This window comes from Salmo trutta, chromosome 19, assembly GCF_901001165.1.
Source record: "Salmo trutta chromosome 19, fSalTru1.1, whole genome shotgun sequence".
Lineage (NCBI taxonomy): Eukaryota > Metazoa > Chordata > Actinopteri > Salmoniformes > Salmonidae > Salmo > Salmo trutta.
Genome location: NC_042975.1, coordinates 42,722,361 through 42,749,175, shown reverse-complemented (window position 1 = coordinate 42,749,175; position 26,815 = coordinate 42,722,361). Strand labels below are relative to the sequence as shown.

The window sequence follows — 26,815 nt, the reverse complement described above, 5'->3', positions numbered from 1 at the left end:
AAGGCAATTGTTTTCGTTGTCCATAGCTTATGCTGGCCCATACCATAACCCCACCATGGGGCACTCCGTTTACAATGTTCACATCAGCAAACTGTTCGCCCACACGACGCCATCTGCCTTGTACAGTTGAAACCGGGATTCATCTGTGAAGCACACACTGCTCCAGCATGCCAATGGTCATCGTAGGTGAGCATTTGTCCACTGGAGTCAGTTACGACACCGAACTGCAGTCAGGTCAAGACACTGGTGAGGATGACGAGCACGCAGATGAGCTTCCTTGAGACGGTTTCTGACAGTCTGTGCAGAAATTCTTTGCATGCGCAAACCCACAGTTTCATCAGCTGTCTGGGTGGCTGTCTCAGATGATCCTGCAGGTGATGAATCCGGATGTGGAGGTCCTGGGCTGGCATGGTTACACATGGTCAGTGGTTGTGAGGCCGGTTGGATATACTGCCAAAGGTGGCTTATGGTAGAGAAATTAACATTAAATTCTCTGGCCACAGCTCTGGTGGACATTCCTGCAGTCAGCATGCCAATTGCACGCTCCCTCAAAACTTGAGACATCTCTGGCATTGTGTTGTGTGACAAAACTGCACATTTTAGAGTGGGCTTTTATTGTCCCCTGCACAAGGTGCACCTGTGTAATGATCATGCTGTTTGATCAGCTTCTTGATATGCCACATAGGTGGCAGGTGGATTATCTTGGCAAAGGAAAAATGCTTACTAACAGGGATGTAAACACATTTATGCAAAACATTTGAGCGAAAGAAGCTTTGTGTGTATAAGGAACATTTTTGGGATCTTTTATTTCAGCTCATGAAACCAACACTTTACATGTTGCCTTTATATTTTTGTTCAGAATACATACAACACACACCTGCTGTTGCTGCTGTTGTCTCTGGTGGTTGGCTTTCTGTTTGGCTCGGCGCTCCAGGAACTGCTTGGCGAACTCTTTGGCTTCCACGGTGTCGCCCAGGTAGGAGCGGATAAAGTCATGGACCTCGTAGGGAGACTCCACCTCCTTCAGGTAGGCCACGATGGTTGCCACTGCTCAGAGGAGAGGATGACAACAGACATTTACACTTAACCCCAGGGGGAAAGAGAATGGCCAAGTGCTAGAGTCGGGCAACTAAGGAGATGTTTGTGTAGGTGTGAAGGTCAGTGATGACATATTTGACAGATCCAGGGATGTAGGAAAGCAGTGCGTTCGTTACCGTCCAGTGAGGAGGAGGAGTTGTTAGCGGAGGTGTTGAGTGCGTGTAGCATCTGTTCACACCAGGTGGTGAAGCCATCCTGGGGCTTCATGCCCTGCAGCAGATTCAGCAGCTTGTCCTCCTCCTCTGTACGCTTCTTCCTCAGCATGTACTGCTCACTGCAGGGGGACACGGAAACGACCATTACACACATACAGAAATGCAGGCCTTCAAACAGTTTACATGCACACAAAATGTTAATGCGCGGCTTTAAACAGAGGTTTATTTGCACACAGCGTGAGCGTGCAAACAGGGAGGAGTACCTGAGAGATGGGCTGCTGTGGCTGTTCTTCATGCCCATATTGCGGAGGCTGTTTTGGTTCTTCACAGCCTCCTCCCAGACACCCATCCCTCCAGAGCTGCCTTTGGGCTCCATGCCCCCACCAGACCACATGCTCACAGACCCCTCACCCCACTGGCCCATAGACAAGCCTCCATGCTGGGGGAGAGAGAACAGAGGAACATCGGTCACTACTGTTCGCACTGCAGAGAACACCACAAGAATTATGACTGAATGATCACAGTGAATTATTGTTATGTTGTTTGTGTGTCAATTAATCCCATGGGTTTGCCAACGGGCGATTTGACACGGAAATAAAATGTAATTTATTCATATGGGCATTGTAATAAATATCCTCAGATTACACATTACTTCTCGGAAACTACTACTTGTGTCAATTAATCCCTGCTTTGAAATGGAATAGACTTGACAGGACAGTCCGTTTACATGGGCTGTACTTTGAGGTTGTGTGTCTCTCCTCACCCTGTCTCTCTGATGCTGGGCCCTCTGGTGCTGGGCCTGCTGTTTGAGCAGCCTCTCGGTCTCCAGCTCCAGCAGGCCGAGGCTCTTGCCTTGTTTGGAGAGGGCTGAGGCCTGGGAGCCGCTCCACCCTGACCCAGAGACACACCCTGGGGCCCCGGGCTGGGTCTGCTGCAGCAGCTTCATGATCAGCTCCTGCTGCTGCCGACACTGCTGCTTACGCCTGTACAGCTCCTCCTCCTCACGCCTCTTCTGTTCCTCCTGCTGCCTCCTCTTCTCGACCTGCCGCTTCCGCTCCTCCTCCTCTCGCTTGGCCCGGAGTTCAGCCTCACGCCGGTCCTGGAGCTGCGGTACAGCAGAGATAGAGAGATAGAGAGATAGAGAGAGTCAGACAGAGAGAGAGAGAGAGTCAGACAGAGAGAGACAGGGAGACCGAGAAAACGAAACGAAGACGGTACCTTCTGTATCTGCTCCAGAGATAGCCCCTGAGTGGAATGACTCATGGTTAAGTCCCATAGGTTGGCCTCACCACCTAGAAAGGGCCACAAACACATTACTGCCATACAATGACAATATGTACAAGGACATCTGTGTGAATAAAAATATGTTTTGCTGAGGTGCATCAGTGTGGGTGGATATGAAATATTGAGTGAGTTCACAGCAGAATATTCTCTTCAAAACTGGTTGAATGGCTATTTTTTACCATGTAGGCACTTGCAAATTACTCCAAGTAGAATAAACTACACTTGCCTCCAACAAAATTAATTATAAGTTAACATTTTACCCAGGCCACTCAGTTAAAAATCTACATGCGAGTTTAGGTTTTTTGTTGTTGTCCTATGCATTTGTAAATCAAATATGCTTGAACACAAAAAGTTTTCAATTCAAACTTATTCTAGAGGAAAAAGCAAATCACGCGTGGGTGCCAATATATATTTGACCGCATCTGTATAAAGTGTGCTTATATAAAGGTGTATGTGAAGCAGGGAAGATGCATCGTGTTCCTCTTCAGTACCTGACTGCTGGGAGGCCGGGGTATGCATGTCCCACATGGACCCATTATCAGGTACTGACATGGACCTGTTCATCGAGGGCATCATGCTAGAATCTCCACTCCTGCAAATACACACATTAGTACACTCACATACATTGTGTGTGTGTGTGTGTGTGTGTCTCTCTCTACCTGTTCATGTGCTGGAACCTCATCTGTAGTTGATGGTATAGAGCTGCAGTGGCTGCCTGCTCCAAATGTTTCTTCAGCAGCTCCTGGTCCATATTGGCCTAGAGAATAACATGACCTACAGGGTTACCATACTGACCGTACCACAGCTCCAGACAACACCCAAGCACACCAATATGCTACTGATTATCTGCTCTGATAGACATGTTACAGCTACAGGAGCTCTTCAGTAGATTTTGCCTAGGACACTGAGGTACCCTGCTATAAATTCCTCACAGAAAATAAGTGAACAGAAACAAGAAACACCCAGACAGACGTGTGCTCGTTGACTCACAGAGGACCCCCGAGATGGTGGGGGCTGTCTCACCAGGAGGGGCGGGGGAGAGGGGCCGGGGGAGAAGGGCACGCGGCCCCACATTTTGATGACGTCACCAAGGGGTTGGAAGCCCTCATCACAACCCCTCTTTACTAGCAGGGTCATGGTGAAGTAGCCGGCCTGGAACCACTCACACATCTCCACCGTGGAGAAGGGACCTGGACCGGGGGAGGGAAGACATGGTTATGACAAACCAAGATGACAATGTGATAAAGTATCTGTAAGATATAAGCAACAAGTAGTGATATGTTTATAAATGTAAAAAATAAATCACTGAAAGTGTGTGTGCGCGCGCACGTATATATCTAAAAATGCACATGTCTACCTTGGATCTCTCCCTGGGGGTCCTTATAGAACCACTTCATGGCTGCCTCATGGGAGAGGGGCAGGGCACAGTCCCTATGGGTCGAGTGAGTGTGTGTGTGTCCAGCGGCGTGCGTGTGTGAGTGTGGGGCTGGGTGTGTGTGAGAGGTGACTGTGTGGCTCTCCTGTAGTGCTTGAGTGAAACACTCCTCCTCAAGGGACGTGTCCTGCAGTGAGGCCACCATCTTTTCAGCCTCCTACAAGGGAGAAAACAAATATGAACATCTACGTCACACATTTCCCCCAGTATACAAGCGTAACCCTAAGACTTACAATAGATCCGGTATTGAACGTCAAATCAAATTTACAGGGTAATGCAACCCGCCTCGTACCTGTTGCAGGTGCTTCATGCCCTCGTCCTCCTCCGCTTCTCCCCCTGTTGAGGGGAGGAGAGATCTGGAGGGAGGAGGCATCAGGCTGGAGGTGGTGGTGGAGGGGGGGTCTGGGCTGAGCTGTGCACCACTCCCTGGAAGTGGGCAACCTGTGAGACCAGAGAGAACAGGGGTAGAGGATGAGACATGTACTACTGTAATGGGGCCACTACTGCAGGTGAAACATCTTCTGAAGCAGATACCAACTGATGAACACACAACACAGTGAAGATGCTTCACAACATCAATAATTCAATATTTACCTTCAGCGGGCACATGGTTCGTTTTGGAGGGATGGGAGATGGGTGCCTGTGTGGCGCAGGGGGCAGGAAGAGGGTCTGAGGGTGGAGAGCCAGAGATGGCAGGAGGAGAAGGAGTCTTGTACTTATCTTCTCTCTCACCTGCTGCTTCACATTCATCTAGATGAAAGGAATAGAGGGAGAAGGTCTTCTATAAGTGCATAAAATGTCTTCTGTTAATTGTTTTACTAAAGCCAGGGAAAGCATCCAGTCTCACCTCTGTCATCATAGTTGTCCTTGCCTCCCTGATCATTCTCCTCATCTTCCTCCAGAGCTTCAAACTCCAGATCCTCTTCAGTGATGGTGTCCTTACAGTCTTTCTGCTTGGACAAGCACGAGAGGCTCAGAATAGACTTACAAATAACATTCAAATACACACACTGACAAACACAGACGGATATGACAGCAGGCCAACAGACACACGCACCTTGATGCACATGAAGGCCCCAGAGGAGTCAAAGGTTCCCATCTCTCCATCCTCCTCGTCAGTGCACCACTCAGGAAGGCCGTCCCTGTCGGATTCCCTGCGGGGGCCCTCACCATCACGGAAGTCAAACTCAAACTTCCTCCGGCCGCCACGATCACGCCAGCCTGCAGAACGAGGACCTCCATCTGTGTTGTTGAGGGAGTCTCCATCAGACATGGGGAAACATGCACAAATGCATTCTGGGTAGAGGGTGTATGAGTGGTTATATGCGTGTATGTACCATCACGGCGGGATCCTGCAACTCTCCAGGCTGGCTGCTCTCCTCCTGTTGCTGCGGCTGCCTCTTCCTCCTCCTCTCGGAGGGTACGCCAGTTGTCGCTGTCGGCACGCCAGGAGTCCTTCCTGCCCAGAGACCCCGCCTCTTCAAACCCTGGACGCACTACTTCAGCACATCTGATTGGCTTCTCAAACCTTGGCCTCTCAGCTCTGACAGAAGGAAAGACCAGTTAACGGGATAGTTTAAGACCTTCAGTGTAGAATATGGAAAACTAAACATACACAATAACCATCAATATGATTGAATGATAACCATCTGGGGGTGAGGGCAGTGTAGTTTAGGACAATGAAACCAACATGGACAGTGAGCCTACCGGTCATCCCAGCTTTGGCTGCGGAGCATTTCTCGGCCACGACCGAAGCCCACCTCTCCTTCCTCAGGACATCCAGGAGCTCTTTGGTAGAATGCACCTTCACCTCTCCCTCTCCCTACCCAAACACATAAATCCACATTCAGCAGGAGAATACATAGCCAGCAGATCTGACCTGCTTGCTTACAGCTCCACTAGGGTCAGACAGGGTTCCTGTGTAGATAAAGAAACCGCAGAGCCGGCGTGAGATATGGCGCAGAAAATGTATCTCAATCCAAGAATGAGAATTGCGCTGTACTCCAAGTTGTCCCATTATCCCAACTGTTACACTGAGGAGATTGAACGACTGCTAGTTAAATAAACTGCCCTTTTCATCCTCATGCTAGTCAGCAGTAGCCACAGCAGCCATTATGGAATGCCATGTCGCATTGAACAACAAAGGAGATGATTGGCTGACACTGCCATTTCCAAAATGACTGCTGTGGCTTCTGCTACCAAGTATTAGAACGAAAAAGGGCAATTTTCCAAATAATCAAGCAGTCGTTCAATCTCGGTGTACGAGATTCGTTCCCTTTTCAATTTTCGCCTAAAATTACATACCCAAATCTAACTGCCTGTTGCAAGGACATGCATATTCTTGATAGCATTTGAAAGGAAACACTGACGTTTGTGGCAATGTGAAATTAATGTAGGAGAATATAACACAGATGTGGTCAAATATAATACAAAACAAAAAACATGCCTATTTTTTTTTAAATTATCATTGAAATGCAAGAGGTGTAATTTAGATTTTGGCCAGGAGACGACAGCAGTGCGTGTGCAAAGTTTCAGACTGAACCAGATTACATTACTACACAATATTTTGTACCAAGTCTGCCAGGAGTTGTCCCAAATGTGCCGAATTTGTCAATTGATACATTTTCAAGTACATAAGTATAGAGAACATACAAAACGCTATGGTAATAAAACATTAAGTTTACACACTCCCAGGAATGTCATACATGATGGATCATTAGCTTATACACATCTAGATGGCTGGGCGGGGTGGATGTGGAGCCAGAGACAGCAGTGGGGTCAAACTGTAGACCCCAGTTCCAACATTTGAACATAAAAATATATTTTATCAAACAAAACTGATACATTTTATCTCTGGGACCCTCTGGATGACAAATCAGAGCAAGATTATTGAAGTACATTATTTACCTTCAGAGGTAAATGCATCAAACAAGTCGCCTTGATAAGTTGTGTTGTGGACTCTCCTCAAACAAAAGCATGGTATTTTTTCACTGTAATAGCTACTGTTAACTGGACACTGCAGTTGGATTAAGAAGAATTTAAGCTTTCTGCCCACATAAAAGACATGTCTATGTCCCGGAAAATTGGCTGTTGCATACAACATTCTAGTCACATTAGCGCACGTTAGTTACAACCGTCCCGGTTTAGGGGCACCAATCCCGTAGAGGTTAATGGGACAATTCAGAGTACAATGCATTTCTCATCCCTGGATCGAAGTGTGTTTTCCGAGCCATATCTCACACCGGCACCACAGTGTTTTAATCTAGACAAGAAGCCTGTCCAACCCTAGTGCAGCTGTAAGCTAGCGGGTCTGATCTGCTGGTTAGTGAATACATTTCTATTTGTAGAGTTGCACCGTCCTGATCACTTCAGGTGGTGACTGACCTCTACCTCTGTTGCATCCTCCACGGCCCCTAGCCACGCCTACAGGGGCAGACCCGCCTCCCTTTCCCATCAGCCTCAGCACAGCCACACTGTTCACAGACATGGAGAAGTTTCTCTGCAGGACAAAAGGCAGGAGGGTCGATGACATTAACGCTGAATGGCGTTTTGTCAACCTACAGTGAAGCAGGATCTGATCAGCACATTGTGGGTAGAAGTAGCATCTAAGAGCTGAGATTTGAGAGAGTTGATCCTGGCCAAATGCTTCAGTGCATCAAAGCGGTGAACCTCTGACTCACTAACAGCTCCTATATCTCCTGCAGTCTCACCTGCTCCTCCTCAGTTAGAGGCTCCAGGGCCAAAGGCTGCACAGGCTCATCCTGCATGATAGCAGCAAACTCCTTATCCTGCATGTCCTCTGGGGGCTGACAACACAGTTTGCTTTACTTCATACTAGGGCTGGGACGATACCAGTATCGTGATACTCGTTAGTATCGTGGCAAGGAAACAAAACACGAAGCGGACTTAACGTCAAGAAAGCAGCCCTATTGTGGGAAACAAACATGGTCATCCAGAGGCATATTTTCCAAGTTTAAGCACACAATATTTTGCATAGAGCAGATTTTTAAAAGACCAAAGAGTTGTCTGCTTCGTGTTGTCCTTTTTGCCATGGGAAAAAAATATCGGAATACTGGCATCGTCGCAGCACTACTTCATATCCATTAGTCATAGCCAGCCAGCAATCTTTAATATAAACACCTGTATTGGAATCTTCATTGAAAGAGTGAATCACACATTACTGTACATAAGCTCACCTTGTCATCTTTGATATAAAGTGCTAGCATCTCCTCGCGGCCATAGCGGTAATCAGCCAGCTTGGACTTTGGCATGGCTGGAGAAGGAGGGGGGGTCGTCACACTCCCCCCTCTGGATAGTGCACGGAGCCTGGGGACAAGAAATCAGCATAAGTACAATCCATGCATCAGTAACACTTCAAATGCAATCATTATTACTGACATAATAGTACTGGGCCATGTGTATGAGCATATCCATTTATCTTCACCTCAAGTTTAGGTTGGATATGCATCGCCCATTATCTTCCCCTAGACAACTAAGGGCAACAAGCAGGAGCAAAATGAAAATACAGTACACAATACACCACGGGTGAGGATTAGCTTTTAGTACAATCTGGATATGTCGAGTTGTTGGCAACATAGCAAGAATTTATGTTTGTAGAGTTCTATTGAATGATTGGAGGAGGGATGATTGGAGGAGGGTTGAGGAGAAGTCCAAGTTGCAAAAACATCCCGAGTGAGGCATTTCTCAAGGAGAAGTGGAGGCATCCTATTATTTAACTTCGCTATATACAAGTTGAAAACAAAATGGATTTATTTTCTTTACATTCTAAAATTTAAAATGACAGATCATGCACTCACTCTGAAAACAAGAATGGGGAAGGAGAAAATGTGGAAGGAAAGAATGCAGTGTGTTGGCTGGTGTTGAGTAAATGAGGAAGAAAGGAGGGAGGAGAGACGTGAAAGACGGGGAGTAATGGGGAGGAGAGACGTGAAAGACGGGGAGTAATGGGGGAGGAGAGACGTGAAAGACGGGGAGTAATGGGGGAGGAGAGACGTGAAAGACGGGGAGTAATGGGGGAGGAGAGACGTGAAAGACGGGGAGTAATGGGGGAGGAGAGACGTGAAAGACGGGGAGTAATGGGGGAGGAGAGACGTGAAAGACGGGGAGTAATGGGGGAGGAGAGACGTGAAAGACGGGGAGTAATGGGGGAGGAGAGACGTGAAGACGGGGAGTAATGGGGGAGGAGAGACGTGAAGACGGGGAGTAATGGGGGAGGAGAGACGTGAAGACGGGGAGTAATGGGGGAGGAGAGACGTGAAAGACGGGGAGTAATGGGGAGGAGAGCGTGAAAGACGGGGAGTAATGGGGAGGAGAGACGTGAAAGACGGGGAGTAATGGGGGAGGAGAGTACGTGAAAGACGGGGAGTAATGGGGGAGGAGAGTACGTGAAAGACGGGGAGTAATGGGGGAGGAGAGACGTGAAAGACGGGGAGTAATGGGGGAGGAGAGACGTGAAAGACGGGGAGTAATGGGGGAGGAGAGACGTGAAAGCCGGGGAGTAATGGGGGAGGAGAGACGTGAAAGACGGGGAGTAATGGGGGAGGAGAGACGTGAAAGACGGGGAGTAATGGGGGAGGAGAGACGTGAAAGACGGGGAGTAATGGGGGAGGAGAGACGTGAAAGACGGGGAGTAATGGGGGAGGAGAGACGTGAAAGACGGGGAGTAATGGGGGAGGAGAGACGTGAAAGACGGGGAGTAATGGGGGAGGAGAGAGACGTGAAAGACGGGGAGTAATGGGGGAGGAGAGACGTGAAAGACGGGGAGTAATGGGGAGGAGAGACGTGAAAGACGGGGGAGTAATGGGGAGGAGAGACGTGAAAGACGGGAGTAATGGGGAGGAGAGACGTGAAAGACGGGGAGTAATGGGGGAGGAGAGACGTGAAAGACGGGGAGTAATGGGGGAGGAGAGACGTGAAAGACGGGGAGTAATGGGGGAGGAGAGACGTGAAAGACGGGGAGTAATGGGGGAGGAGAGACGTGAAAGACGGGGAGTAATGGGGGAGGAGAGACGTGAAAGACGGGGAGTAATGGGGAGGAGAGACGTGAAAGACGGGGAGTAATGGGGGAGGAGAGACGTGAAAGACGGGAGTAATGGGGGAGGAGAGACGTGAAAGACGGGGAGTAATGGGGAGGAGAGACGTGAAAGACGGGGAGTAATGGGGGAGGAGAGACGTGAAAGACGGGGAGTAATGGGGGAGGAGAGACGTGAAAGACGGGGAGTAATGGGGGAGGAGAGACGTGAAAGACGGGGAGTAATGGGGAGGAGAGACGTGAAAGACGGGGAGTAATGGGGAGGAGAGACGTGAAAGACGGGGAGTAATGGGGAGGAGAGACGTGAAAGACGGGGAGTAATGGGGGAGGAGAGACGTGAAAGACGGGGAGTAATGGGGGAGGAGAGACGTGAAAGACGGGGAGTAATGGGGAGGAGAGACGTGAAAGACGGGGAGTAATGGGGGAGGAGAGACGTGAAAGACGGGGAGTAATGGGGGAGGAGAGACGTGAAAGATGGGGAGTAATGGGGAGGAGAGACGTGAAGACGGGGAGTAATGGGGAGGAGAGACGTGAAAGACGGGGAGTAATGGGGAGGAGAGACGTGAAAGACGGGGAGTAATGGGGAGGAGAGACGTGAAAGACGGGGAGTAATGGGGAGGAGAGACGTGAAAGACGGGGAGTAATGGGGGAGGAGAGACGTGAAAGACGGGGAGTAATGGGGGAGGAGAGACGTGAAAGACGGGGAGTAATGGGGGAGGAGAGACGTGAAAGACGGGGAGTAATATAGGGCCCTAAAATATTGAAGATGTGCTTTAATTTACTGACATAAGAGCAAGTCAATGAAAAACAAGAGCCTTTTATGGGCTAGGAAGGTAAGCAGGGAGGAAAAAGGAATGACTACGTTAGAGAAGGAAGAGATGCGTCACCATTCTGGGCCGAAGTTAAGTGTTTCAGCAGTCATACTCCTCTCTTCAACTGGAGCTCAAGGCTTCTGTTGGCACAACATGGGTGTCAGTCAGACCATATCATGACATGGAGCCACATCATAATCATACAATCAACTGTCCACTTCAGGAGTAATAAAAACTATATATATTGTACTACAGTTCAAAGACTTGTCCCAAATAACATACATCCCCAACATCCACATCTATGACACAAGGTTCTCACAATCTGTCTGGGCAACTGTACAGAGCGAGTAGCACTCTAACCTTGTCCAGGGGACTGGACCAGTTTCGTCCAGATTCGATGAGGGCGTTAAAGGCTACTTGGTTCTTCTGTGTGCAGTGGTATAGAGTGGGATTGTTCAGACCACACAAATCTGATATGCTGAGCAAATAGCTGCCAGGCTCAGGGAAAGGAGTTGGGTGAGGTGACGGAGGATTGGCCAAACGTGACAGCTATCAAAAATAAACAAACTAAATTCTCATGGACAAACCGCACCAGTAATTACATCAACATTGGAGTTGATCATAATAATTACTATGAAGCAATATTGTGAAGAACAGCGGCTGCACAGGGAGAGACAAGTGTCATCTTCACAGGCATGTATTATTCCTTCCACTTCTCACTGTCCTACTCCTGCTTGATTATTTCCTCAGGGTCTATTTTCCCTCCCTTTCCGCCAAACACCTGGGGAAACAGAGAGCGAGCGACAGAGAGAACAAGATATTCAAGTCAGTGTTCACAAATGGCAAATTGAGTGTTCAGCATCCAAAGAATACTGACCAAATCTGCAGAAAGGTAGAGAGGATTATTAGAACCGAGAAGGGTTTTCACTTTAGTTGCATACATTTCATTGACGGTTCGTACAATGTGACCACTGTGCAGTACATTTCTCCTTGCTTAGATAAAGGCTAGCTAAGAATTCGCAACTACACCGTTAGTTGTGACCTGCGCCCCATAAAAATACATACCGTACAGCCTACACAGGTTTCACCCATGTAGCTTGTTGTTGGCACCACTGTCAGAGGCTCCATGTGTAGCAATGTAAAGTGGGAGATAACTAATCAATGCTAAATGTAATGTAAATTACGGAATCAGCTAAATGAGAAAGAGTAGGCTACAACCAGTAACCGACAGGTGTTTCATCTGAATGGAGTTGTTGTAGATACGGACAGGGAGTGTAGCAAAACATCCTCAACTAGCTAACACCTGGCTATTTTAGAGTGTTTTTATTTACATGGATTTGATACATTAAAGACAGGCACTGCCAGATGGGATGATAGACAACCTATGACATTTTCAAGTTTGTCTAACAAGCTTGAGTCAGTGGCTACTTTTTCTCTCTCCCATGCACACACCACAGGCAGGTCCCTGCCAATTCCCGCTGCTGGGTAAGTATAATTTGTGGAACGTTCCAACAGGAATCTGTTCCAAAAACTTAATAAATAACAAGGATGCCAACAAACAATGCATACAAAGTAGCATGATCAAGTCACCTAGCTAACTAGATGCCGAATAGGCATCAACTCACCACGTAGCTTATTCTTAAGTGAGGACAGACATTTCTGAATAAACGTGGCGAGTGAAAAACTCACCAAAATTGCCCACCTGGCATCTTATTCTGCCGCTATACAACTTTGTATGCATTCAGGGGCGGAAATCCCGGGGGGGACGGGGGGACACGACCCCCCCATCCTGGGAAAAATATGATTTGTCCCCCCCAATATATCACTGAAATATAACTATGTAATTTAAATAATATTAATAATACGCAATGAAAGCAATTGTGCTGATTATAGACACTTAATAGCGCGTTTTTAAGTTTCAAAAGATTGTGACCCCCCCGCCCTTTGCCTCACAATGGTTTGATCCACTGCCAGTTCCTTAGCTTGCGACGTAACTGCCGTGAGGTTCATCCAGTCAATCGCGCACACACACACTAGCTGAATATGCAGAGCTAGCGCGCAAATATTAACTATTAAGCTAGCTAGTACCTATTCCATTTATGTGGCGTCGTCAAAGATGGAATCAGCATGCAGATGATGTAAGTTAGTGCTTCAAAGTCCCTGTGATAAGGTTAGCGATAAACTGAAGTCCAAACTGAACAGAACTACACTCTCATCTACCATTGTCTTAAATATATTTAATGGTCTCGTTGCAAAAGCTAAATTGTCGCAAGGGAACTTTTATTTATTTAATTTCACCTTTATTTAACCCGGGTAGCAAAGATTATAGCAAACACCACTGTAACTGAATTGGTGCTCGCTAGCTTTGCAAATTCAGCTATTGTTGGAAGCCAGCCAATATGAAACAAACTATTAAAATTACAAAAGGTTGCAGCATATGTTGTGTAAATGGTGAACGCATACAGCTGTCAACTCTTGTCATTTTAATCCGTTTCACATTTGCTAGCTACCTTTTAGATCGAAGCCCAAATAGAATGATTTAAGATGATAGAAGCCCATCTCCTACTGTAAATAACCTACACTGTGTATGTAGCCAGCCAGCTAGAAAAATGGCAGAAAAATAAAAGACGGACATCAGAGTATTTTTCAATACACCAAAACGCATAGTAAGAACCCTAGTAGCCTAATATCTCAAAGACTAGTTGATAAAATGTTCATAAGAAAGAAATGAAATTCTAATGGAAATGTTTCACAATGATGTCATTAGGCAGAGCAGGCAACAGATGGCACACAGACAGCAGAGTTGGGGACAGATATGCAGGGACAGACTGGCAGAGACAGGGAGTCTCAGGTAAGTTTGTTGAGTCTGTTTGGCAACATTATGAAAGGTTCTCAATTTTTTTGACTTGTAAAATAGGAACATAATTGGAAAATGCCATGGATACCCCCACTCAACTTAAACTGGTGACTGAACAAAGATTTGTTAAAGGCAATGGTATTGCTGTTGTGATTAGTTGTGTAGTTTTGGGTACCGGTAGTTAGGAGTACGGCAAACACCTTATTTCTTTGGTTCCTCAATATACATTTACCATATTACAATGTAGGCTATGTGTTACAGCACTACATTTGGTGTCCCCCTCAGGAATTGCTCTTGAGAAAATTTCATGTAATTGTCCCCTCCAAAGTGGATATCAGATTTTCGCCCCTGTATGCATTGTATGTTGGCAACCTGGTTATTTACTAAGTTTTTGGAACAGACTCCTGTTCCTCGAGGCGATGAGTTTTGGCAGAGTTAAGCCTACCTCCTACTACTCTCAAGCCTATCAGTTGATACTTGTAAAAATGTCCATTCATGTCCATTCTTTCATGTGTACCTATTTGTCCTTTAACTTTTTTTTCTTTTCTTCGGATGCTGCAATCTGTAGGTTGATAAAAAAATAGCATTTTACACAAACTCCAGCAAGGGAGCCATTGTTAACGCAAAAGGATCAGCCCTGTCATTGCACGGTGCAATTTGACACAGGTCAAATAGAATTAAGTTATCAAAAACGACAGATTGCAGAACTGAAAGAAAACAGGACAAACATAGGTAGAACGGAAATTTTTTCAAGTATGGACTGATACCGAGTCGATGTAGTCGTCTCACCACTCAACTCCACTGAGTATCGTGATTGCGGCCCACAAGTCAGGGCGTTCCTGCACGAGGGGGTTCTTGAACCCCTTTTATACGTTTATTGGCCCATTTTAAGCACGTGCTCTGGTAACGTTATACAGGCGGGAGTAACACCGGTAGTTCGCTAGCCAGGACACAGGTAGACTGTCCTTCGGCCCCGCCTGCTGACCTCTGCTTTCCCGCAGTTCTGTTAACATTACGGCGAGGGCATTTGGGTCTGTTTATGTAGTACATCATTTCCTCACAGCTTTGATAAAGAGAGGGGTTGGTGGCTGGTATCTGTTACATCTGCTATCTAACAACAGATTACACATCAATTTTAAGGTAAAACATTGCACATTATACTACAATGACAGCCTAAACGAAAAACCCTGATAATACTTTTTATTTCCTGTTTGAACCACATTAAATCACATTGACAATCAGGGGAAATCCAAAATATCAAGTGTCACTTAAACACAGGCACAAACGCCGGGGGTTCCTGCTGATGCAGGAAATGCCTACATGCAGGAACACCCCAAATTGTGGGCCGCAATCACACACTATTGAGATGAAGGCCAACTTCATTAACCCTGACGTCGGTTTGTAAACTATTCAGAGCCAACTAAAGTAGCTAGCTAACTACGCCAACTAAACACTAACACATAGGCTAGTTAAGTTAGCTAGCTAACTGGCTAACTTTGCAATAACAAACATGTCACAACCAGCTGGTTTTTCAGAGACGATACACAAACGTTGCCATTTAGCACAAATTAAAGTTAGCAAAGCTAAAATGCACTCAATGCAATAGTGGTGTTATCTATTAACTTCAATTAATTAGCCGACTAAACTCCAGTGAAGGAAGTTTCTGATGAACTCCAAAGCCGAGTGGCGCAGAGACCAGGCTTTGTGGAATTCAGCTGAGACTACATCGATTCGGCCAAGGTCAGTACTTTATTATGAAACACTTACCTTGTACCTATGTTTGTCCTCTGTAGTTACGTACCTTTGTTTTCTGAAATCCATAGTTGCATCAATAAAATGTTAAATCAAATACAACTTTTAGGTTACAGTTGCTCCAAGATGGCAACTCTGCAAATGCCAGTTGAATATCAACAGTCGGTGGCATGCAACCACAGAGGAGAAACATACGTACAAAACAAGCATTTAATCCGATTTTTTTTAAATAGTATTTACCTTGTGCGAATCGCTGTACACGGAGCAGAATTCTACAAAGCCTGTTCTCTGCTCCACTCCGTTGTGGAGTTCCTTCACCATGGAGTGATTCAGTCAGCTACAATTAGCTAACTTGGCTAACCATCTTACTCTTAGCTAACTTGTCAGTTAGCTATTAACACATTCGAACAAATCACTTCAGATAATAGAAGCATGTCAGTGAACATTTGAGTTTAATTTGAAGTGGCGTCAGAGCATTTAGCTAATTGAACCAGCTTGCTAAAATGTACCACTGTATGTGTAACTATCTATCTAACCTATTTGAATAAGAGGTAAGTAGTTAGAGGATTAACAATGGAAAGCAGTGAGCAGCCCTTCACCCGCTCCGCCCACTCGGTTCGCGCAGGCTACATCTCAACTTTAGCCCGCGGCTTTGGCCCGTACCTTTTCCTAGCTAACGTTAGCTTGTTTACTAACGAATGCCTAACTACCTAACGTAGCTAACATTGCTGCACTGTGTGCGGACAACGTTAACTATCTTGACACAATCCAGCATGAAAAAAAGGAGAACTAACGTTAGATTATTCTAAGCAGTAAACATTGCAATTTATTCCAAGCAGTAAACATTGCAATTTATTCAATTGCAGAAGAAAACGTTTGCGTACATAACTGCTCCAAATTCGACACTCACCTTTCGTTGAAAGCTGGTCGCACTAGCTAGCCAGCCAAGTAGCCAGCTAGCCAGCTACAACCTAGCTAGCTGGTAGCTGCAAATTTTCCGAAATTGAAATGTAGCTAGTTAAATCCAGTTAACATATACGTGTATTTCGCAACAATCTGTATATCTTAATGTTACTTCCTTTCACTATTTGTTGAACGTTTGATTAATTAGCTATACTTTCCTCTGACCAACATTCGCTGCGAATATTTTCACAACTCGCTTTCTCTTCTTGTTTGTGTTTTTTTTTTTAAATGGCTGCCCTCCTTGCTTCATTTGACAGCTGTGTTTTTTCTTCTGTCAAGAATTCGCGCGATGGACAAACTAGTTATTGGTGCATTACCGCCACCTCTCGGACTGGAGTGGGATAAACATGCCTCTCTCAATTCAATTCAAACGGCTTTATTGGCATGGGAAACATATGTTTACAGTGCCAAAGCAAGTGAAATAAATTATAAACAAAAGTGAAATGAAAAATAAACAATAAATATTACACTCACAAAAGTTCCAAAGGAATATGGACATTTCAAATGTCATATTATGGCTATATACAGAGTTGTAACCATGTGCAAATAGTTATTAAAGCACAAAAGGGAAAATAAATCAACATAAATATGGGGTGTATTTACAGTGGTGTTTGTTCTTCACTGGTTGCCCTTTTCTTGTGGCAACAGGTCACACATTTTGCTGCTGTGATGGCACACTGTATTATTTCACCCAATAGATATGGGAGTTTATCAAAATTGGTTTTGTTTTCGAATTCTTGGTCGACTGGTGTAATCTGAGGGAAATATGTGTCTCTAATATGGTTATACATTTGGCAGGAGTTTAGGAAGTACATCTCAGTTTCCACCTCATTTTGTGGGCAGTATGCACACAGCCTGTATTCTCTCTCTCTCTCTCTCTCTCTCTCTCTCTCTCTCTCTCTCTCTCTCTCTCTCTCTCTCTCTCTCTCTCTCTCTCTCTCTCTCTCTCTCTCTCTCTCTCTCTCTCTCTCTCTCTCTCTCTCTCTCTCTCTCTCTCTCTCTCTCTCTCTCTCTCTCTCTCTCTCTCTCTCTCTCTCTCTCTCTCTCTCTCTCTCTCTCTCTCTCTCTCTCTCTCACACACACACACACACAGTATAATCACTATTATGTGGGGCCTATATGCATTCCAATATAAGGGATTTGCATAGCCTAGCCTATCTATGAACAGAGATAGACTTTCAATTTCAGAGACAAGTATACTGACAGCTTCTACTGCACCACTTCGTGAGCACTCTTCTCCATGGTTTCTTGCATCATAGCGCGAGCTCAGGCGTTGGCCTGGGTGCTAGTCCTGGTGATGGTGGAGGCAGAGGTACAGGAGAACTACTCACCTGCATGCCGTGAGTTCATGTACATGGGCACACCACCACTGGGACTTGAGGACAAAGCACTAAAGAAGATTTGCCAGCGCTACAATGGCAAGCCACGTTTTGTCACCCTGTATGATACCTTTGATCACATCCCAGTCTACTCTGCCTACACCTTCAAGCGCTCTGACGGCACCAAAAAGGTTGATGTGCCTTGGATGTTCGAGCCTCAGGTATTTTGACAGACTCCTGTATCTTACATTATCTCTGCAACATTGCCTTGTGCTTGTGTGTACAGATGAATAATTTTTAGTGTTATTGGCTACAATAAGAGGTCGATGGTCTCTGTGCAAATAGAACGAATAGTGAGCAATATACTGTTGTGTTTAGAAAGAGTCCATGAGGGTTCACTGACTGAGATTCCTTTTGTACCACTGTTCTTTATGTTATTAAAGCTAAAGGTGTCTGCATACATGGGTTCGGTTTGCTCCTAGCAGAACTCGACTAGGCCAAGTGAACGTCTATGCTTGAAAAATGAGAAAAAAGTGGCAAATTTACTGCGCAAACTGTTTCTACTGGGAAGCATATGGTAAAGCTGACCATAAAGCTTACCATATACTTCCCAGTAGAAACAGATCGCTCATCAGGACAACATTTTGTGATGTTTTGGTCTTCGGCAGGTTTTTCTTTGGCTGTTGGGGCACACACATTATTTTCTTGAGATAGGTCTAAATTTGGTAGTTGAAGTCTATGCCCCTTCATCGGTGATTGCTCTACAGTACTACTCCTAGTAGGATTGGGAACTATGGACCCTATTCTTCAATTAAGTGTTTGCTGTTGTTCAACGAGAAAGGATTTGTTTTAATGCACATTTTTAAACTTGAGAAATACTGCACCAAACATCTTAGTTAGATGTAAAATAAAAAACTAAGAACTCCTTGGCAAAAACTTCAAAATTAATTACAGATTTATTGATTTATCTTAGATTCATTCACACTATTTGTGGAAGTGTTTCTGGCTGTTGTTGCTAAGGTGTATATAGAGGGACATTTTTTCTTGTTTTTCAAGCGAAGGTGTTTTAATTAAGTAAGTATGCAAGGACAGACGTTCGCTTTCGTCTAGCCGAGTTCTGCTAGGAACACTAAGAACCCAGGTCTGCTAGGAACACTAAGAACCCAGTTCTGCTAGGAGCTCTAAGAACCCAGTTCTGCTAGGAGCTCTAAGAACCCAGTTCTACTAGGAGCATTAAGAACCCAGTTCTGCTAGGAGCTCTAAGAACCCAGTTCTGCTAGGAGCACTAACCCTCTGCTCTCTGTCAGCTCTCCACAGTGTCTGATTTTGGGGAGATGCAGCCCTTTCCTCAAGGCGACCTCCATCGCAGTTTTGAGGATGCCCAAGCGGTGCTGGAAGACTACTCCAACACAGTGAACTTTGAGCGTGGCCACCTGAACCCTGATGAGCATCAGTCTGACCCCAACGACAAGGCAGCCACCTACACCCTGACCAATGTGGTCCCTCAGGTCCGGGAGTTCAACATCGGCCCCTGGAAGACCCACGAGCACACCATACGCCGCCGCCTCAACAACTACTGCCGCGGCACCGCCTACATGGTCACTGGTGTCACCACCTCCGGGAACATGATCCGCCGCCACAACATTGACCGTGTGGCCGTTCCCACCTACCTGTGGTCAGCTTACTGCTGCATCGACTACGACCGCAACGCGCCCTTTGAGGAGCGCACCAAGTTCCCAGCCTATGCGGCCCACGGTCTCAATGAGAAAGAGAGGCCTGAGGTGCTGGAGATGTCTGTTCAACAGCTGGAGAACTTCCTCAAGAGTGTCACCTTTGTAGACAAGACCTTTCAGATCTTCTATGATAACTGTGTATCCCCTGATAATGGCCTGCACATGACTTGACACTATACAAAAAATGATGTGTAGCGTAATTTACTTAAACTATAATGTAATCGAAAAGTAGGTAAATCTGATGTGTTGTCTTACATGAATGCTTACGTTTTGCTTCATCCTTCTTCAATTATTTTATCTTAGCACGCATATATCACAGTAGCCTATATGATCGCTCGCCTCATATATCGAATATGTAGCCTGCAAGAAACAACATATTTTACAAATACATTAAAGCAATCCAAGTAATGGTAATTGACAATCAGTTTGCCTACTTATAAACCCTTTATAAACCTGTTAATCATATAAACCAGTAAGGGTTTACGTGGCAGATTTATATATATATTCTTAAAGATCCCAGTTCTGACTGACAATTTCTTTTGCATGTAAAGCTTCCTCATCTTTTTAAAATCCTACTTTCTCGTTCAATCACGTTCAATCATGTGCACAAGCCCCTTGTTTCTTGATGAGTAAAGACTTTCACTCCATTTCCTTTTTTGTCTCTTTTCTTCAACTAGTAAGATAAAGAAAAGGCTTATTTTGCAATCATTTGAAATATGTTTGTTTCAATAGCAAAAACACACATATTGTAGATAACACTAACTATCTGATGAATATCCCTTTATTGCACTCACTCACTCATTCATCACTCACTCATTCATCACTCACTCTCCTTTGTCTTTGGTCAAAGTCCACATGGAATCTACTGCGTGCTTTATCTGTCTGTGGTATTGTGCTAATCTACCATTACCACTGCCTTGCTACTTAACCTCACCTGACACTGAAGGCCATATTTGTTCTCCACAGAGATAGATTAGAGAGCAGGTTTTACATTTTACAGTCTGCCAACCATGCCAAGACACACTTCTGTGTACATGAAGGAGAGAGGAAAGACTGAAATGACAAGACAAAGGAGGCTTGTTGGCAGAATGCTTAGCACATGAGTGTTCCATATTACAGAGGGTGCTCAGTGAAATGAGTCCTCTCAGTACATTGCATGAGAGTGGGGTTATGATAAGTGATAGCCAATGAAAGGCCTGTCATACTCTGATTAGACATTTCAAGGAATTGAATGAAAGGGAGCATTCAAGAATAGCAGAAGATGTGATATACCGCCTTATTATTTGATGTAATCCTTTAGCCTATAGCAGGGGTCTCCAACCCTGTTATTGGAGAGCTACCTTCCTGTAGGTTTTCGCTTTAACCCCAGTTGTAACTAACCTGGTTAAGTTTATCAATCAGCTAATTATTAGAATCAGGTGTGTTGGATTAGGGGTGTGAAAACCTATAGGGCGGTAGCTCACCAGGAACAGGGTTGGAGATCCCTGGCCTATAGCCTATAGCAGGGATATTCGACTCTTAGCCTACGAGGTCTGGAGCCTGCTGGTTTTCTGTTCTACCTGATAATTAATTGCATCCACTAAATCAGTCCCTGATTAGAAGGGCACAATGAAAAAACACTGCGGAACGAGTTCACTTTGAGGGGTCTATAGCCTCCCTAGTGAGTGTACTACCTCCTCTGCCAAGATGACAGGGTCTTTATGGCATTTATGCTTGGTCAAGTTCCTGCTCATGCTGTTCGCCCTAAAGTTCCCCCTAAATTGCTATATTAATGGTAGAAATGGGATAGTCTCTCAGGCTGATATTTGTTACTGTGTCCCTGGCTGCTTTGGGGTTTGTGCGCAGGCCACTTCTAGATAGATGGTAAAGTGTGGCATGGAGTCCTTGTATGTTAGGGTACAATTGCTATATTATATTATTCCCCCACCAGTTACAGTAAATTCACATAAGTTCACATAAGACTGTGCTGATTGGATAATAGAGAACAAGCCAACACGTGTTCTTGTCATTCACTCCACACAAAATGGTTGGATCCCTCTATCACATTATTTACTCACTTTGCATATCTGGGCTTTGGCATTTAAAATCTAACTGCACACCTTGTCTTTCATTTCACTCTCCTGCAGTCAATCTGGTAAGAGCCATGCAATTATCTCCGGGCTGTTTGGTGTTGGCGTTCGCCCTGTTCCATAGTGCACCTCAAGCCACTGTGGTCGAGGACTTCAACCATGTAGAGCGATGCAAGAATTCCTGATATATGGGAACCCCACCATGGGGAATCATTAATGACAAACTGAAGAAGATCTGTCAGCGCTATGCCGACAAGCTACGCTTTGTGACCTTGTACGACCCCCAGAAACGCATCCCTGTCTACTCAGCCTACTCCTTCAAGAAGACAGAGGGAGAGCGGCGTGTGGACTACTCCTGGATGTATGAACCACAGGTCAGTCAAAATCATTATTGCTGTTTTTGTAAGTCTACTCCTCAAATGTGATGTTATAACTTTATGTTTTCCTATCGGAAAATGTTTGTAATTTCAAGTCCCTATTCTGCAGAGACAGGAGTTGAGTTGTTACAGCGGTTAAATGTTTGATAGAAGCCTTCGCTGAACACTGTAGCTTCTTTCCCTTTGTATCAGAACTCAGGATAAGACGCAGATGCAGACAGATTGGAAACAGGAGACAAAGGGCTGTAGGTTTAATCCTAAACAGATGAAAAGTGGGATGTATGCGGAGGGTACGGGGTGACAGAAGACAAACAGCAGAAGGGCTAAGAATCTTGGAGATGGGGAAAGGGCCGATAAAATGGGGGGAAAGTTTGCGGAACTCCACCCGGAGGGGCAGATCCTGAGTGGACAGCCATACCCTCTGCCCGAGACAATAATGGGGAGCCGAGGTCCGGTGGCAGTCCGCCTGTAGTCAATACCTGGAGATGGTCTGGAATGGCAACAGCGGCGGACGAACATCTGGGCCGAGGGTATGCTGACCTCTTGCTCCCGGAAGAGCAGGGGCTGATATCCCAGGGAACACACTAAAGGTGTGTGACCAGTGGCTGAGCAGGGGAGGGTGTTGCGGGCATACTCTACCCACACAAGTTGCCGGCTCCAGGTGGTGGGGTTCGGCGGAGACAAGGCAGCGAAGAGTCATCTCCAGGTCCTGATTGGCTCGCTCCGACTGGCCATTAGACTGGGGGTGGAACCCGGAGGACAGGCTGGCCGACGACCCAATCAGCGTGCAGAACGCCTTCCAGAACCGGAACGAGAACTGAGGATCCCGGTCGGAGACCATGTCCACTGGAAGTCCATGGATCCGGTAGATGTGCTGCACCATGAGCTGGGTCATCTCCTTGGCTGAGGGTAGCTTGGGAAGAGGAATGGAATGGGTGGCTTTGGAAAACCAGTCCACCACGGTAAGGATAACAGTGTTGCCATCAGACGGGTGGAGACCCATGACGAAGTCCAGGAATATACGTGACCAGGGACGGTGAGGGACAAGAAGTAGTTGAAGGAGGTCAGCCGTAGCTTGCCGAGTAGTCTTATTCTGGGCACACACGGTGGAGGCGGCGACGAACACGGAGACGTCAGGAACCAAGGTGGGCTACCAAAAACGTTGTCGTACAAAAGCCTTGGTCCGACGGGAGCCTGGATGGTAGGCCAGTCGAGAGGAATGAGCCCATTCCCGAACTTGGTTAAGGGCAGAGTCCAGGACAAACATCCACGAGACAAGCGATAGGGAGGATGGTCTCGGTGTCCGATGGTGTAGCAGCGGGGCTATAGAGGCGTGTCAGCGTGTCCGGCTTCACATTCTTGGAACCCGGGCGGTAGGAGATGGTGAAGTTGAAATTGGTGAATAGCAGGGCCCATCGAGCTTGCCTGGAGTTGAGGCGCTTGGCGGTGCGGAGATATTCTAGGTTCATGTGATCTGTCCACACCACGAATGGGTGTTCCACCCCCTCTAACCAGTGCCTCCACTCCTCCAATGACATATTCACCGTAAGTAGTTCACAGTTACCCATGTCGTAATTCCTTTCCATGGTGTTGAGACAATGGGAGAGGACAGGACAGACCCCACTTCGACGTCTGAAGCGTCGACCCCCACCACAAACCGCCAGGACAGATCCGGATGGATTAGGATAGGGGCGGTAGTGAATTGGTGCTTGAGGTCCACTTAAACGAGACCTTGGGAGAGGTGAGTGCTGAAAGGTGGGAAGCCAGGGTTCTGTAGCCCCGGATTAACTGGCGGTAGAAATGGGCGAACCCCAGGAAGCGTTACAGCTGCTCTCTGGACGTGGGTTGCGGCCAATCCACTACCGCTCTCACCTTTCCAGGATCCATCTGTATGTTGCCTGCAGCTATGATGTATCTAAGGAAGGAGATGGTGGAGTGAAGGAATTCGCATTTCTCCACTTTGATGAACAGCTGGTTCTCCAGAAGATGCTGGAGGACTTGTCTGACATGGAGGACATGTTCCTGAGCCGAGTGGGAAAAAATGAGAATGTCATCAAGGTAGAAGAACACAAACCGGTTCAACATGTCACGGAGAACGTTGTTAACCAGGGCCTGGAACACAGCAGAAGCGAATGGCATCACCAGGTATTCATAGTGTCCGCTAGCCGTGTTAAAGGCATAGTGTCCGCTAGCCGTGTCCACTCGTCCCCTTCCCGTATCCGTACCAGATGGTAGACGTTCTGGAGGTCCAACTTGGAGAAGATGGTAGCACCCCTGGAGAGGCTCGAAAGTCGAGGCGATGAGTGGAAGCAGGTAACAGTTTTTAACCGTGATGTCATTCTGGCCCCGGCAGTCGATACACAGGTGGGGGAGGCAGAAGGACGGATATCCCCTACAGCCAGGGAGTCCTCAATATACCTCTCCATTGCCTTGGTCTCCTACCCGACAGGGAATAAAGCAGCCCCCGAGGCGGTGTAGTGCCGGGGAAAAGGGAGATGGTGCAGTCATAGGGCCGATGAGGAGGAAGCGCGGTGGCACGTGATTTGCTGAAAACCTCCTAGAGATCCTGGTTTTCCGCGGGAATGGCGGAGAGTTCCAGGCAATGCGCATGGCAAAATGGGCTCAAACCCAGGATAGAACCAGTAGCCCTGTTGATCAGAGGATTATGCCTCTGGATCCAGGAAAATTCCAAAACCACTGGTGCATGAGGGGATTTAATTGGCAGGAACTGCATAGACTCACTGTGATTAACCGACACTCTCATGTTAATGGGAAACATAGTGTGGGTGACTCTGCCAATAGAGCGCCCATCCAGTGCTCTGACGTCCATAGGAATAGAGAAGGGTTGTGTGGGGATTCCCAGCTCCGACACCAGGGTAGTGTTCATAAAGCTCTCGTTGGCCCCAGAGTAAATGAACACCCAAAGAGATTTGGGCTGGTCACCCACAACAGGATAGCATGGTGAGGGGTACGAGAAATGAAAGATGGGAAAGTCCCCCCAAGCTCATCAGCGTACTCGTACCTACTTGATAAGCCTGGTCTTTAAATGGGCAGGTAGATAAGAAATGTCCCATAGCTCCACAATACAGACAGCTCTGGGTGTTTAGTCTGCATAAGCACTCAGCAAGAGACAATCTAGCCCTACCAAGTTGCATGGGCTACGGAGGAGATGACTTGACAGCCCTCGGTGACTTCCTGAGAGAACTCGAGTGACATCTGATCCACTCGGAAATGTGGACTTTGGGGATTTCCGGGATTCCTCGGAGGCGAGGTAGAAATCGAGGACGAGCGTCGGCAACAGGGAACAGACTCCCTCTCCCTCCTACGTTCTCGTAGCTGCCCATCGATCCGGATTGCCAAGGCTATGAGGGAGTCGAGGTCAAGGGGCAGCTCCCAGGCTGCGAGCTCATCTTTAGTCACCTCCAATAATCCATGAAGGAATGTGTCGAACAGGGCTTCCGGGTTACAGGCACTCTCAGCCGCCAACGTGCGAAAATCCACTGTGTAGTCTGCCACACTACGGGAATCCTGACGTAGTTGGAGCAGCTTATGGAGAATCTAACACTTTATGTACCTCTGCCCCGAACTCCTCCAAACTGAGGCAAACAGTGGATTGTTGCTCCCACACTATCGTAGCCCAGCCAAGAGCCCACACCTGGAGGGGGTGGAGACAAGCACAAAGACAGGTGAAACAGATCAGGGTGTGACACTTTGGTTCAGCCTCATCAGTCTTATCCATATAGTTATTTTGACACATTGCTTACATTTATTCCATTTAATTGGATACTTCACCCAACATACCATAAACAAAATTCCAATGTTGTGTATGTTTATAACTGTGTAGTATGGTGTAAGATAGCCCAGTGGTTAAGAGCGTTGGGCCAGTAACCGAAAGGTTGCTGGTTCAAATCCCTGAGCCCACTATGTGAAAAATCTATCTGTGCCCTTGAGCAAGGCACTTAACTCTAATTGCTCCTGTAAGTCACTCTGGAGAAGAGCGTTTGCTAAATGACTAAAATGTAAATGTAGTGTCTACAATCTGTGAGCAATGCACTGATCCTCCTCCCCGCTCTCTCCAGCTGGCAGAGGTTGATGGGAATGGGAATATGCTACCTTTCCTTACCGGCTACCTGCACATGAAGTTTGAGGACAGCCAGGCAGTGCTGGACGACTACTCTGACGTAGTCCTGTATGAACGAGGACACCTGAACCCAGACCAGCACCAGTCTGACCCATACGACCGTGCTGCCACCTACACCCTGACCAACGTGGTCCCAGAGATCAGGGAGGTCAATATCGGGCCGTGGCGTGAGCATGAGGAGCGCATCCGTGTTCGCCTTTACAACGCGTTCGCCTCACCGCCTTCATCGTCCCCGGGGTGACCACCACCGGTAACATGGACGTGGACCAGAATCTGCAGATCTTCTATGACAACTGCATCTCCCCCTCTCCCCTTCCTCTGTATCTCCACCACACCATATAAGAGCTCCTCAACCATGCTCACACACGCCTACTCTGTGTGCACTAGTGTTTACAACTATCTCCATAGATCTACTATTATGTGCTTATTATATTGATTAAGCATTTATTTTTAACATAACAATTGTAAAGTACTTGAGATGCTTTGGCAAAGCTTTCATTATCGAAGATCTGCTTTGCAAATTACTTCCCTTGTAGCGTAATTGTTCCTCCATTCTCTGTATTTGTAGCATTCTTTATTTATCTGTCCCTTATAAAACAGCTCAGTGACATTCAGACACAATGGTTCAGTGTGTCAGCCATTCATGGAGAGGTGTTATCGGCTCACATTTGGCAAAAGTGGTTGTAAAATGGATACTATCAAAGGTTGTGAAGTTTTGAGCTGTAAAGAGCATCTTCTTTGACTAAAATAAATGAGTAATTTGACATC

At 46.5% G+C, this 26,815-nt stretch overlaps 1 protein-coding gene and 2 pseudogenes across 1 annotated transcript; 2 read left to right on the top strand and 1 right to left on the bottom strand.

Moving 5' to 3' along the window:
• The window catches only part of LOC115154628 (GRB10-interacting GYF protein 1-like), a 20,020-nt pseudogene extending 3,300 nt beyond the window's left edge, over positions 1–16,720 (bottom strand).
• Positions 14,971–20,107, top strand: LOC115154629 (endonuclease domain-containing 1 protein). The gene is made up of 3 exons (XM_029701069.1): positions 14,971–15,090; positions 17,668–17,948; positions 19,035–20,107. The coding sequence occupies exons 1-3, from the start codon at positions 14,997–14,999 to the stop codon at positions 19,629–19,631; spliced, it is 972 nt and encodes a 323-aa protein (XP_029556929.1). The 5' UTR covers positions 14,971–14,996; the 3' UTR covers positions 19,632–20,107.
• On the top strand, positions 15,373–26,815 carry LOC115154630 (endonuclease domain-containing 1 protein-like; annotated as a pseudogene).

Excerpts from the sequence above, each read along its gene's own strand:
- LOC115154629 (XM_029701069.1), top strand. The coding sequence starts at position 14,997 with ATGCAGGAAATGCCTACATGCAGGAACACCCCAAATTGTGGGCCGCAA. Across the intron at positions 15,091-17,667 it reads CTTCATTAACCCTGACGTCG|CGCGAGCTCAGGCGTTGGCC; the intron begins GTTTGTAAACTA and ends CTTGCATCATAG. Across the intron at positions 17,949-19,034 it reads CTTGGATGTTCGAGCCTCAG|CTCTCCACAGTGTCTGATTT; the intron begins GTATTTTGACAG and ends GCTCTCTGTCAG.